The following is a 13,283-nucleotide window of genomic DNA, read 5'->3' as shown; positions in this document are numbered from 1 at the left end:
ATTAAGAGGATGAAGCATCTTTAAATGAAATCTGTCACAAAAATGATGAAAATTAGAAACCCTTACTTCACATCTGCATTTCCTGAAGACCCAGTGTTTCTCATACCATCCTGTGCAAATTCTTACAGGTAATTGTCCACAATTTCATCACTTCACACCATTACACTTCAGGGTGCGATTCCTCCCTCAAATAAAGCCTTCTTCAGAATGGGTCCAAAAATCTTCACAATACCACTTGTAATGGCTTGCTGTAAACTAAATTCTCCTTTACTTTGCCCCTGTTTAGGATAAAATGAACTGAAAGAATGGTACATTCTATAAGGAAAACGAAGTCTGGAAAAGATCATTTATTAAAAGATCTGGTTATCACCTTAACACTAGAAGTGTATACTTACACAGCACAAATAGTATCTCTATGGCAAATTTTATTACAGTCTTGTTAGGAAATCATATAATTGATTTGACTGAGATGAATTTGTTGGAGTCTAACAGCAGATGTACTGTTTTCTGCTCTGTCATCCTGCCTTTCAAATTAGGGAGAAGCTCAGAAGACGATGCTGGACCCACGAGCCAGTCACATTCAAGCCACCTTTGCTGCTCTACTCCGCTGCCCGGAGGCAGGACGGTGAGAGGAGCATGCGTCCTCTCCTTGTACCACCGGCTTCCCAGCGCAGCACCTTAGGCCTGCTGCTAGGCAACACTGCACCACTACAGCCAGTTTCCACTCATTTCTGGTTTGTACTCTAGGAGAAAAAAAACAGCTACTTCTGGTACACAAGAGGGGACCACACAGATGAAAACTAACCAAAAGGTGCATTTAATTTTTTTGTTAGGGTTCTATCTATGCTAAGAGTTTCACAATTAGCTTTCCTAATCTGAGGAAAGATAAAGGTTAATATATTTCAACAGATTTGATGGGTCAACCTGATAAAAAAATCTTTCATTTGACTATTTATAAGATATAAAAACAGATTTCTCTAATAACATAAAACTTACTAAAAATATATTAGAAGTTGATAAATCTAAAACAAAGCTGACCATTACACCTAATATAGCTAGAAACACAATCCAAACAGGGATTTACTGGGGAGTTTGCTAGCAGCGCTAAGTAGCAGGGCCTGGATAAGGAAAGATAAGGGCCTGGATCCTTGGAAAGTCTGACACTGCTCCAGGCATTAACCAGAATGCTGACTCTAAAAGCTGGTGAAGAATTTAGCTCCAACACTTTGAGAAGATTTTTGGGTGTGTGTTTTTTTTCCCCCCTTTTAATTGCTACTGTAATATTGACTCAGGAACTAAGAACAGTGCTCTTCACCATGAGATTGTTGCTCCCCTCCCCAACTGATATTTAACCTTTTCCAGCCACCTACGCAGACTGTGCGTGCCCACTCCTTTCATCTGTCCCAAGCAATAGCCTTACTGCTATTGCTTAGTAATACACCTTATAGACTTATTCCAGTTTTCCCTGACTCTAGCAAGTTTTTGGTATTTTAAGCTCCCACCAAGTTTTGTAGCCCTTTCCCACTCAAATTCCTATTTTTATTCCATTATCTCTTTCTCACTAGGTTATCTTACTGAATCTTTTTTTTTGGTAACAAATGAACCTTATTAGGAAGATTATATTTGGCCAAGTATTTAGAGTTTCCTAGTTTTCCAGGAATTCACATCCCCCCCTCCCCCCCAACATTCCTCAAGCGCCCAGTCCAGCTTTTCTGCATTGAGCCATTCATAAGCTTAGGACGTGATCCCCCCCACACAATCTGTTAACTCGTATCTACCTTCTAACTCTTGTATTTCTTCCCTGCTACTGTTTTTTCTCCCTTCCCTATCTACAAAATTGCCAGTTGCCCTTGCTTGCTTCTCTCTGTCAAAGTCCTCATGCATGAGCAATCTCTTTCCCCTGTAAGAGTGGATATAATTCTCCCACTGTTGCAGTACTTGTAGTATTTGGAAAAATCAAGAAACAGAAAAAAAAACCCTAAAACATCCAGCAAGACAATGCCAAAATGATTGAGACAAGTAAAGAGTCTTCATTCAGAGAGAACCAATTGTAGGTTCCCTACAATATATATTATATTACAATATTAATCAGTTAAAAATGGATGTTTTTTTATTTTCCAGGTTAGCTAGCTTTACTGTCTGTTGCATTCAAAAGCAGATACTTACTTCTCCTACATTTAAGATATGAGGCACCTACTGGCTATGATGAGCTGAAAAATACATAGAACACTACTAAAGAAACATTTTTTATTGATTAAAATACCACTGATATGAAACCATTTTTTAATTGAATTATCCACATGCAAAAGCAGACCTTAGTGTCCTGAATACACTGTAACTATCAGAAGCCACTTCACAGTTATAATAAATTATTCCTGGGGGGTGAAGACTTGGAGAAAGAGAAAGGTTTTGTGTGGGTTTTTTTTTTGTTTCTCTTTTTACACACACACACAAACTACAGTTATACTATACAACATACATACTATAGCACATATATTAAAAAAAAAAAAAAAAACACTATCGGGACATAAGACAACTCAACTTCCTAAAAGATTCAAACCTTCCTCTTCGAAGATTTACTAGCGTTCACTTTCAATATTGATTTCCAGGTTTTCCTACCCAAGTAATCCTTCAGGATCCTGAAGTGCTTTTGGATAATAAAATTTATCCATATAAATTGTAATATCAACACAAGGATACGCACTGTGTGTGTTGTGATATCAGCACAAGGATAAATATAAAAGAAATTGTAATAGCTACTCACAGTACCGCCAGTTCTTAACTGGATGAATATCTACTGTGTACTGTACTAGCTCAAGGACATTCATTGACATGAAAATTGTTCAACAGGGAGTGCATTTCATCTTGTTCAATGGGTATACTTTACCTGTTTTAGCAACAGAGAAGAAAGGCTGCAGAGAAAAATGATTATTTTAAATTCATTGATTGACTTAAAGACTGTCAATTTTTTTAAAATCTACTCTTTGCATTGCAAAGACAACAGTATCTTTCACTTGAGCTTTTTATTCCTCTTTATAAAAAGCTGGAAGTCTGACATAGTTGCTTCTAAAACAGAGTTAACAGTATAGAAGAAGTCAATCTTAAATTATGAAAACAGCAATTTTCAATAAGCATCAATACTTCTTCACTTATTTAGAGGTATGCTCCTTGGACACCAACCAAAATCCCAAGGGCTCTCTGGAAAAGCAATGACTGGTAAATAGGAATTACGAATCCTGCTGTATGGGAATTGGAACACAGATTTTGCAAACAACAGTACAGATTTACAGGATCAGGAAACTCCACATGCATTATAAGCTAATGCCATTAATTGTTAAAGTCTACAGTCCATTTAGACCAGTATTTAGACATCTCATATATCGGGGTGGGGGGGGGGGAAGAGAGACCTCAAGACCATGGCTCATGGCCACATAGTGCCCAAAATTTCAAGAGCCTTTGTCCCGCCACACAACAATATTAAATCAATGTATTAACTGAAAATATTACAAACAATGCCAACATGCTCAGAGAGGGAAATACAGGACAACTTGACTGAAGGCGGGTATAACCGTATTACAGACGCCCCATGGATCAGGCAGTAAGTCATAGTCTGTTATGTGCAGAATAAAGCATATCAGTAATTATGTGTTCTGGTTTATTCTCAGTTACTTTTCCATCTTATTCGGTCTTTTAAAAATGCAATACTTTGCATTTTGTTGACACTGAAGTTCAGCTGACTTTTTATCACTCAACTATTCAGTACATCATATCCTTCTGCAATTCTACACGCTCAGCTTAAAAGAAAAAAGCAGTAATCATTGTAACCTTTTAAAACCATTTCCAGATCATTTCTGTGTATACTGAACAGCTAGCTATTTATTCCTACTGCTTTTTTAAGCCAGCAGTTAACCTATGAACAGACTTTCCCTGGCTGCTCATGGAAGCTCTGAAGACTGCCTGTAGCAGACAATCCCATTCCACTATCTGAACTGAATTTCTGTGTTATAAACAGTGTTACTCTTGCATTCTGGATAAAACTCTACCAAAAAAGAAAAAAAAATTGTAAAACTCCTTGTCTCATGAAATACATAAGGGCTCCTATGATATTCTCTCTAGTAGTGGGCAAATTTCCAGGAGAACAACTTGAAGAAAAACTTATCAGGGACAGAAAAATTAAAACAAAATGAAATTAAAGCCCTCCACTCCAAAGGTTAAAACATCCTTTTCAGAAGGCATAAAAACAACAAAAGATATCCCAATGGACAATGAGATACTATGCAAATTTCATGACTAAAATACTTTCTAAAATTCTTTCTTTCACTCTCACGTATCCAGACACTGCTTGAACTGAAAGGACCAGACCCTTCACTCGTGTTCTGCATACATGACTGATAGAGCGCTCCATTTCAGAAATACTGCTCCTGCAGAAGTTGTATTCAGGAACATCATTTGTTGTATTCTAGCCACCTTCCAAAAGAGCCCAAGCAGGTAACAGACATCTGGCAGCCAGAACTTCTCAGACCAGTGCAAAGAAGAGGTTTGAATGATTACATAAGAAAGGAAAGAGAAATATATGATCTCAACTGAAAAAAATTGAAAGCATTATATTATCTTATCTGTTCCAGGCTAGTAAAGTCATTTGTAAATTCAGTAGCAGGTAGCCACAGAGCAGAGAGTATCTGAATGAAAGAGCTTGTCTTCCACAAGTCCAACCCAAGGAAAGGACAAACCTGAAAAATCTCTTCTCAGTCAATAAATTCAAATAGGATAGGACTAAAATCTATCTAGTTTGCTTGGGACAAGAAGTCAATAATGATGTAACACCTCCAAACTGAAAACAAGGAACATTTTATTTCACTGAAGAATTAAAATGACCTTGTTGAAGCACAATTCAGCAAGAAGGGAATCCACAAGAGATGTCCCCATCTAAGCTAGAATTGTCCACATAGTACACTTCTCAGACACTTGAGCTTTGCACCCTCTGGCAAGGGGTTGTGTGTCACCTAATTCAACAGGATCTACTGCAATACAGTCATCACCCTTAAATGGGAATCTTGATGCATAAAAACACCATCAAATGCACAATTCAGCCTTCTCCAAAACTTTGATAAATGTAAATATATATCATTATAAGCAAACTTGTCTTTACAGAGCATAAGAAAGACTCTAAATTCTATATGTCCTAGTACACTGATGAATATGATCAGACCTTACTGTACTGTTACTGTCTAATGAGACTAAGATAATTAGAGTAAAACAAAGCAAAAATAAATACTTATATCCAGTTAGTATTCAGACAGCAATTTTCAAAGAGAAAAATAAAGGTGATGTATGCCCAATTCCAATAGAAAAGTGAATAAAGTAGGATGATTAACTTCTCTCAACCCACTTAAAAATTCAAACCTCACTCCCTAATAAAGCTAAAAATACAAAACCTAAAATATTGCCTGAAATCAAACACTGCACTTCTGCTTTTATGAGTTTCCTCTCCCATAACATAAAGTTGGTCGGGAAAGGGTATCAAACATCCATTCTGGTTATATTAAAAGGCTTTTCCTTTATCTTTCCTTAAATTCACGTATTAATCATTTCTCCTTTTCGGTGAGCTGCTGAAAAACTACAAACGTTTTCCAGTTTCCTGAACAAATTTTTTGTAGCTGATAAAACAGCATGAAGTTGACTTGAACTGCTATTCCTTGGAGATCTCTTTATTAATGTTAAATATTTCATTTTCTGTTACTCCAGTTGAAAAACAAAAGAAACACATTAAAAGTTATTCAACAAAAGCTCCTTTTATCAGTAGGCAGAGATGTGTCCTCCCCACCCACCTTTTTTAAACCATCTCCACTGATTGTTTAAGAAATCTTTTCATCTGAAGACAAGTGAAGGCCTGCTGAGTGTCCCAATGGTGATGGTCTTTTTGCTGTTACTGAGTGGATCTGAATGTTACTGAATGGGCTAATAGGGTTTGAAACTAGACAGTGGAAAAACAGAAGAATGTAATCTTTGCAAATTGTGATTACATAAACTGTTATTTACTTATCTGCATGAGTTTGAGGTTTCACAATTAGATTGAAGAACACAATTCTACAATCAACAACTATAATTTCCTCAACAAATTTATCCAAGTAAATATGAAACTTCAAAATATTTGTCATGACATAAAATTCAGGCCAGAAACAAAAGAAAAGGCATGATGCATGTTCATGAGCCAAAGTTAAATTGATGCAGGAGAACTGAGAAGTCTAAAGAGCTATATTAGTTCTTCAAGAAGGTGGTAGTAGAGTGAGGGCAATTATCAGGATCATCAGATTTCATTACCTTTTACTAACAGTTTTAGGTCTAGAAATTACAATAATTACATGGGTTTGCTGTTTTGAGGGACCTGTTCTTAAAAACTAATGAAGCTCAGTGACTCACACATGTTAGAGTACATACAGAGCACTCTCCAAAAGAAGGGACAGAGAGGCAGTGAGCACAGCTTGCCACTAACTATATGAGAGTTATGATATTTTCTCATGATGTCATTTCTTCCCACCCCTCAATCTCTTTTGGACAGGGTCTGGTTTTCATGTATGTTTACAGAGCATCTAGCACAATAAGCCTGCTTACTTTCAAGGCCTATAGATCCCAAATAAATACAAATAATAAACTGACATTGCTGCATGTCAATTAAACTAAAATATATACGGAATGTTGTTCAGAAAACAGGCTAAGGGAAGGTGAGATTTGCTAAAAAGCAGCTGACAATTTTACTTTAAAATCACAAAAGTTAAAATACACCTTATTTCAAGTTTACACACGTTATAAACATCTAGCAGCATCAACCAAAAGAGAACAACAAGAAAACAGAAAGAAGTCTAAAGGAAATATCCCAGCAAGAAAGCAAGCAATCCAGACTCTTCCAGTACCTTAAAATGGATTTCTCAGACGCATGGATTTCTACGTGTACTGCCCCTGAAACTTACCTAAGAATACCATCTTTTACAACAGCCTCTGACTCGTGGGTGTCTAATAATTTGAAACTCACGTCCCTTTCTAACTGCTAGAAGATGAAAGCAGCTTTCAAGCAGTCACTTAATACAGGTAATTTATCATAATACGCTTGGGGATACCTTGGAATGTTAACTTAATAAAGAGACTGTGCAGCACCCTCAGATATATTACGGTTGTGACACAAACTGAATATTCTTTCTTCCGACTTCTAAGCATGAAAGCATATGGAATACTTGCATGATGAGATTTAGAGATTTATCTGAATAGCAAGCATTACTTATAAGAACAAATACTGGATGAATCAAGGAACATGTATAAGGAGTGTTTAATCTCTAGCATGCCAGCTTGAAAACAAAAAGGTCAGCTGAAAACAAGTATCTATAAGACAAGAAATGAAGAGAGTCTATAAAATGAGTTGGTAAGTAGTCCAGTTCCTTTAAAAACTGCTGTTATACTTTACATCATTGCTGGCAAATGGCAAAAACTTAATGAACAAAGCTATACCATACAAGAGGGTTAAGGCAATATAGAAAAACCGATAATTACCTCTGCTTGGGTTATAAAAATATTCTTCTAATAACAAAGACTGTTAATCTGTCACCTTTCATAACCCAATAAAGTGATATTGTAACTCTCCTCTTCCACTGGTGAATTTAATGAAAACATCATTTTACCAAGTTTTACCATATCCCATGCCTTGTTTTAGAAAATCACTTCCCTCCCCATCTGCTGAAATACTTACAACAGATATGAGTACTTTCCAAACGAAATACTGCATTCAACGTTAGGGAAAATATTAATTTTATTTGATCTGTGCACTTTACCCTAAAACATAGAAGTCAAGTGAAAGCTCATACCTGAGGCCGCATTCTTGGGTTCCATCTGACATAGTAGTTCACCCATAGTTCCAAATGGTTCAGGCTGGCTACAGGATACAGGACGTGGTTTTCATAATTTACGTAGAAAGGATTTGTAAATTCATCTAATTGACTGTTTATATAGGACCACAGCGATACAGTCTTTGTGCTTACCTCCTGATTAAGTAAAAGAAAACATTTAAGTATAAGGACTGCAAAATCTTAAAACAGGAGGACAATAATCATGTAAATTCCTCTATGAAGATTACCTTATCTACTAAAAAATGGCAAGCCCTCTGAAAACATTTCCAATAGCTGGTCATTAAACAGCCTTAAAACTTTAGCAAAACTTTTAACTTTTCTTCCCTCTCAAAGCTAACCGAGAAAGGAGATTCAAGCATATTTTCAGAGACAAGGTCTTGATGAACAAAAGAAGGCTGTACTACTCATAACTTAACAGCAATGTCTACAGCCACTGAAATCTATGGTTATGCACTGACCAAATCAAAAAGATTTGAAATTAAATTAGCTTTGAAAAGAAAATCAGAATATGAAAAGAAAATCAGAATATGAGAGAATAAGAGAACATGTAGTTTGGAAGATCCAACACAGCATCCGTGGAAAATAATTATTCTGTTCTCCCACCCACACTATTCACTCCTATACATGTATAGGTATTATACTTTAAAATGCTGGTTTTAGCTTTATTTGTACTTGTGAAACTTACATTATATAAAATCTAATCACCATAAAACATGGTTGGATCAAAGTTCAAAATCTGAACTTAAATCAGATTCATTTTGCAATTTTACGCTCCTCCAGTGTTGTAAAGCATGTGTTTGTACTACCGCTGTGTCCTAAATTGCATTTCTTTGAGAATTGCATCTGACTATTCATTTATGAAAGAAAGCTATCTGGAAACCATGCATTTACTGAGAATGTGTTACTCAGCTCCATCTTGTGGTACACACATGCAATTTTCGCTTACAGAAGCGGGGACATAAACCAGAAAAATAGCAAAGCTAGATAGATCTATCAAGGAATAGTTACTTGCTTTAACGCACATAGGAAGTATTAAAAAAAATAAAGCCAGAAGTAAGTAAAAGTACACTTGGAGTATTAACAAATAACTTTTTTTTTTTTAAACACTTTTTCCAAACGCAAAGTATTTCAGAGTCCTAACTTCATTCATTTACATATTTTAAATTTCCCCTCAGTCTTCAACCATAAGTTCCATCAAATTATGTCCTAAAGTGACCTGCAAAGTCATCCATGGGAGTTTCTCTGGGAACAGCAAAAGTAACATTACTTGATAACGCTTATTTAAAGTCTGTACGTTGGCTAGAAATATCTGAAATAGGATTTTATAGAACTTAAAAAAAATCCTGTACACAATAATTAAAGAAAAATGAGCAGTACCTCATTTCATAATGGGGTAACCGGTACATATTTCTCATACCGTAATAATTTCACGTCCAGGCTGTTTTTTAAGTCTATGTGACAAATGTGTCCAAAAAGCAGATTAAAAGTTCTTTGGTCTTGTATTCTAAGCACTTTCATATAAAAACAACAAATTAAAAATATGAATTGCAATAGTTATTTACCTCTTTCACTCTCTCTTTTTCACAGTTGCGTAAGAAAGTCCCAAAGAGACAACTATAAAGGTGATCCAGAATGGTGATCAAAAATAATTCATTGAATTCAAAGGCTGCAGGAAACTGAAATAAGAAATTTGATAAAGTTATTCAAATGATTTCTTTTTTTCTTTAGTGACTATTTTCAGGAAAACTCAGCAATTGAAGTAATTCCCACTGCATTAATACATTTCACCCATATATTTTTTTTATAATATTCCCCAGATACAAACCTTATATTCATTACATAAGTATATTAAAATACAGGCATGGAATCATTAGCTAAAGTGAAACTTTACACAAAGTTACACACATTACACAAAGCAATGTTCTAACTCAACAAGAACACTGGCCTTAACATATGTTTTATTTGTTTTGTTACAGAACAACAAACCATTTGGTGTGGGAGGAAATATACATACATACATACATATATATAAGAGCTTTGTTTCCTATTCTAATGTGTAATAAATTGCATAATAAAGACTACTGCACATACAGTGTGCTTAACATATTTAAAATGTTTCTTCCTCTTTCTATCCAAATAAGGTTATTTTTCTCCATTTCACCCTTCAGTTTACCATCAGCTATGTCCTCTAATCCCTCTTCTTTCTATATTAGAATGTAAATCCTATATATCTGAAATGAAAAAATTGTTAATCCACTGATCACCATTAGGTATTTTACTCATAAGTAGAGGTTACCTGATACATTTTAGAAAAACTGCAGAAAGTTTGAAAACACAAAACTTTCAAGATGTATCTTAATATGCAGTGCTTCAAAAATCATAAAAGAAGAAATAAATATAAACTGCATGGGCTGCTACCTATTCAGATGGGAAAGATCCTTCTTTCATCAAATTTTATGATAGGACTACATATGATAACTTGACAGTGCAAAATAACTGCACTCAATATGACAACAGTCTCAAACACAGAGATGGAATAAAAACATGCCAGAGAAAAAACAATTTAAGAAGATTAAAGGAAAATTTTAAAAGTAACATTTCTCTTACTACCTTGAAGGCAAATGTTTTAAGAGAGTGATTTTTCAGGACAAATGAAATAAACTTTGTTTGTTCCTAACTGAAGGAGTAAATCTTTGCAGAAGGCTAAAAATAGGTGTTACAAATTCATAATGAACAATTTCCTCCTATATACAGAAATCTCAAGTCTATATTTCAGGTATGAAGAAAGCAGCAGACTGGGTTCTGTTATCCATGACACCCTGGCTCTGAGTGACTCAAGGGCTACGTTAAATTAAAAAAGAAAAAAAGAAGAAACAAAAAACGCCCCCACATAAGTACAGTTAGGAGGAATAAACCAGCCATTGGGACTTGGGATGAACTAGTGGATCCAGAAAGTCCTTTTCAATGTCATCTATGATTTATGAAGGGCAAATGTTTATTCGTGTTGAAGTAAGGAGTTAAATAGCACAGTGGTTGTGCTTTTATTAAAACCAGAAGGATCTACATTTTAAGAATTGTTCTTTTATTAGAAGATTGATTGAAATTAAACATCGCAAAAACATCCTCCTTCCAAGGTTTCTAAAGCTAAGATATTCACAGCAACTTTCAGCTGAAAAATTTTAATATGGAAATCATCAGTATCACTGCTCACAGAACAGATGAAGCCTTCCTTCTTGTGACTCCCCTGTGGATTATGCAGTGTCCAACAGTATGGTGAGCTCACACTGGGGCTTTTCTCTCAAATCACCAATTTGTGTTTCTTTATCCAGCTACTTGTTTTCATAAAACACATAGGAACTTAAGATCAAATTCTCTTTTTCAGTTATGTTCAGAAGTTACCACTAACAGCACTTACTTTTCCTAAAGTAAATCAGGCTAAAACTCAATTACAATACATCCATGTTAACACCACAGCTATGATTTAAAATATATATCTATAAACCAAATCTGATAAGCAGGTCTGCCAAAGTAAGACAGGAGAAAATCCAGTGGGTCTCAGACCTCAGTCTCCTTCTTCCAACTCATTGGAGCAATCAGACACAGAGAACAAAAATAATTTGCAAAGGTCCAAAGTGATATTTGGAAATAACTTTGAAGACAAAGCCTCTCCTAAAGGGACTCTCTAACTGAAAACACTTAATGAGCCTTGTCACATTAGGGTTCTGCACTGTGATGGGTCCATACTAATCAGATGGAGACCAACACAGCAGTTATTCCAATCCAGTGAAGCATACTCAAACTTCCATACATCAGTGGTTACACTCTAATTTATTAATAAGTGATAGCACGTTATTGAAACCCCATCTTTGGATACATCAGCTCCAACAGTACAACTCTTGTATCAAGACTGTAAAGCTTCTATTACTGCTGCTGAAAAAAATCACTGACCTAAAAATTCTTTCCTCTGTAGTTCCAAGCCCATTAGCGTCTGTTTGAAGATTCAGGTGGAAAAATTCCCCAAATGAAAATTTCCTTTCTGTCAAATCCACTAATTGCGAGAGAACACATGGGTCATTAAAATTTCTCACCTGATGCTACTGGATTTGGGGGGTTTTTTTTGGTAAAGGAGGTATTTACCAGAAGAATTCTCTTGTTTCTTTGACAATGCCAAGCTGCATCTGATTCAAAGCTGTGCTTTTTGAATTTTATGATTAATAAACTCATTCTGCACTACAGTAATATTTAAAGTTGAAACACCTGCTAAATAATTCTTATGATTGTGGAATTGGACTGAATTAACTTCACTGAACACTAGATACTTTAACAGAGCACTTTATCGAAACTAATGAACAATGCATTTCTGGCAACAGATGATATCTGGTAAAAAACAGGATGCAAATTTCTACCAATTTTAAACATACCTTACTCATATGTAGGTACTGTATAAGAAAGGTAGGAAGATATTACTTGAACTATAATACTACAAGCAAATTTTACAGATTCGTTTCATTTTTAATGGTGCATCAGTATTTCATCTCCTTGAAATACTTCAGATCATTTGTGAGCTTTCTAATTTGAGCCCCGCTATTCAAAATCATCCGAATTTATAAACAGAGAGGGGAAATCACTTCTCCATATTTTTTTTTATTAAAATCTGCTATCTATATACTTCTCTCAAGTTCCCTATTACTGTATTTTGTGTGTCATCAAGACTGGAAAAAGCACAAGAAAATATACAGTTGTCAAGGATGAAATTTCATTGTCTGAAGCCATCCAGAAATTTGTATCTTAGTGGGAAGTTGAAGATTCTCTCACTATATTAAGTTGAATGTTTCAAGAATGTAATTCTCAGAATATGAAAAAGAATATTTGCTTGCTTTTAGCCCTCCCCCCCCTTTTCATATATTTTTACCGTAGATTCTAAAGCACAAAACAAGCACTGTTTTATGAGCATTGTTTTACATAGGGGTAAACTAGAATCCTGGTCTTCCCAAGCCCATGTCAAGGTTATCACAGTCTTCACATATATTCTCTAGGTGTTGAAGTCAGCTAAAAAAGAAAAATAAGTGGGCAAGAACTCTCCAAGAATGATGTTTCAATTTTTCCTGCTGGAACATTAATGATTTTTCAATGCCACTGCTGTTCATGAATTTCAGAACAGTTTCTGAATCCAGGTTTTGAACAGATGGGGTACTGGCAAAATGTTCCATAATTCCCCCCACCCCCTTAAAAACAACAACAACAACAACAAAAAAAACACTACAGGGAACTCAAGTCTTTATAGGAAGAAATAGGAGGTAGCAAGGGAGATCACAAAAATAGAAGAGACTACTCTCAATTAAGGATCTCCCCAGAGAACTTTTGTTCCTACCAGGTGCTTAGAACTGC

The 13,283-nt window shown here is 35.4% G+C and overlaps 1 protein-coding gene across 4 annotated transcripts in view; it reads right to left on the bottom strand.

The window, feature by feature from the left end:
• The window catches only part of MTMR1 (myotubularin related protein 1), a 39,644-nt gene that overhangs the window by 5,707 nt on the left and 20,654 nt on the right, over positions 1-13,283 (bottom strand). For all 4 annotated transcript variants that reach the window (XM_067304195.1, XM_067304198.1, XM_067304197.1 and 1 more), the window contains 2 exons: positions 9,458-9,571; positions 7,854-8,030 (listed from right to left, as the gene is read on the bottom strand). In XM_067304195.1, coding sequence (XP_067160296.1) covers positions 7,854-8,030; positions 9,458-9,571 — 291 coding nt within the window. The remainder of the gene's footprint in view (positions 1-7,853; positions 8,031-9,457; positions 9,572-13,283) is intronic.

Source organism: Apteryx mantelli, chromosome 13 (genome assembly GCF_036417845.1).
Source record: "Apteryx mantelli isolate bAptMan1 chromosome 13, bAptMan1.hap1, whole genome shotgun sequence".
Classification (NCBI taxonomy): domain Eukaryota; kingdom Metazoa; phylum Chordata; class Aves; order Apterygiformes; family Apterygidae; genus Apteryx; species Apteryx mantelli.
This window is presented reverse-complemented; position numbering and strand designations above follow the sequence as displayed.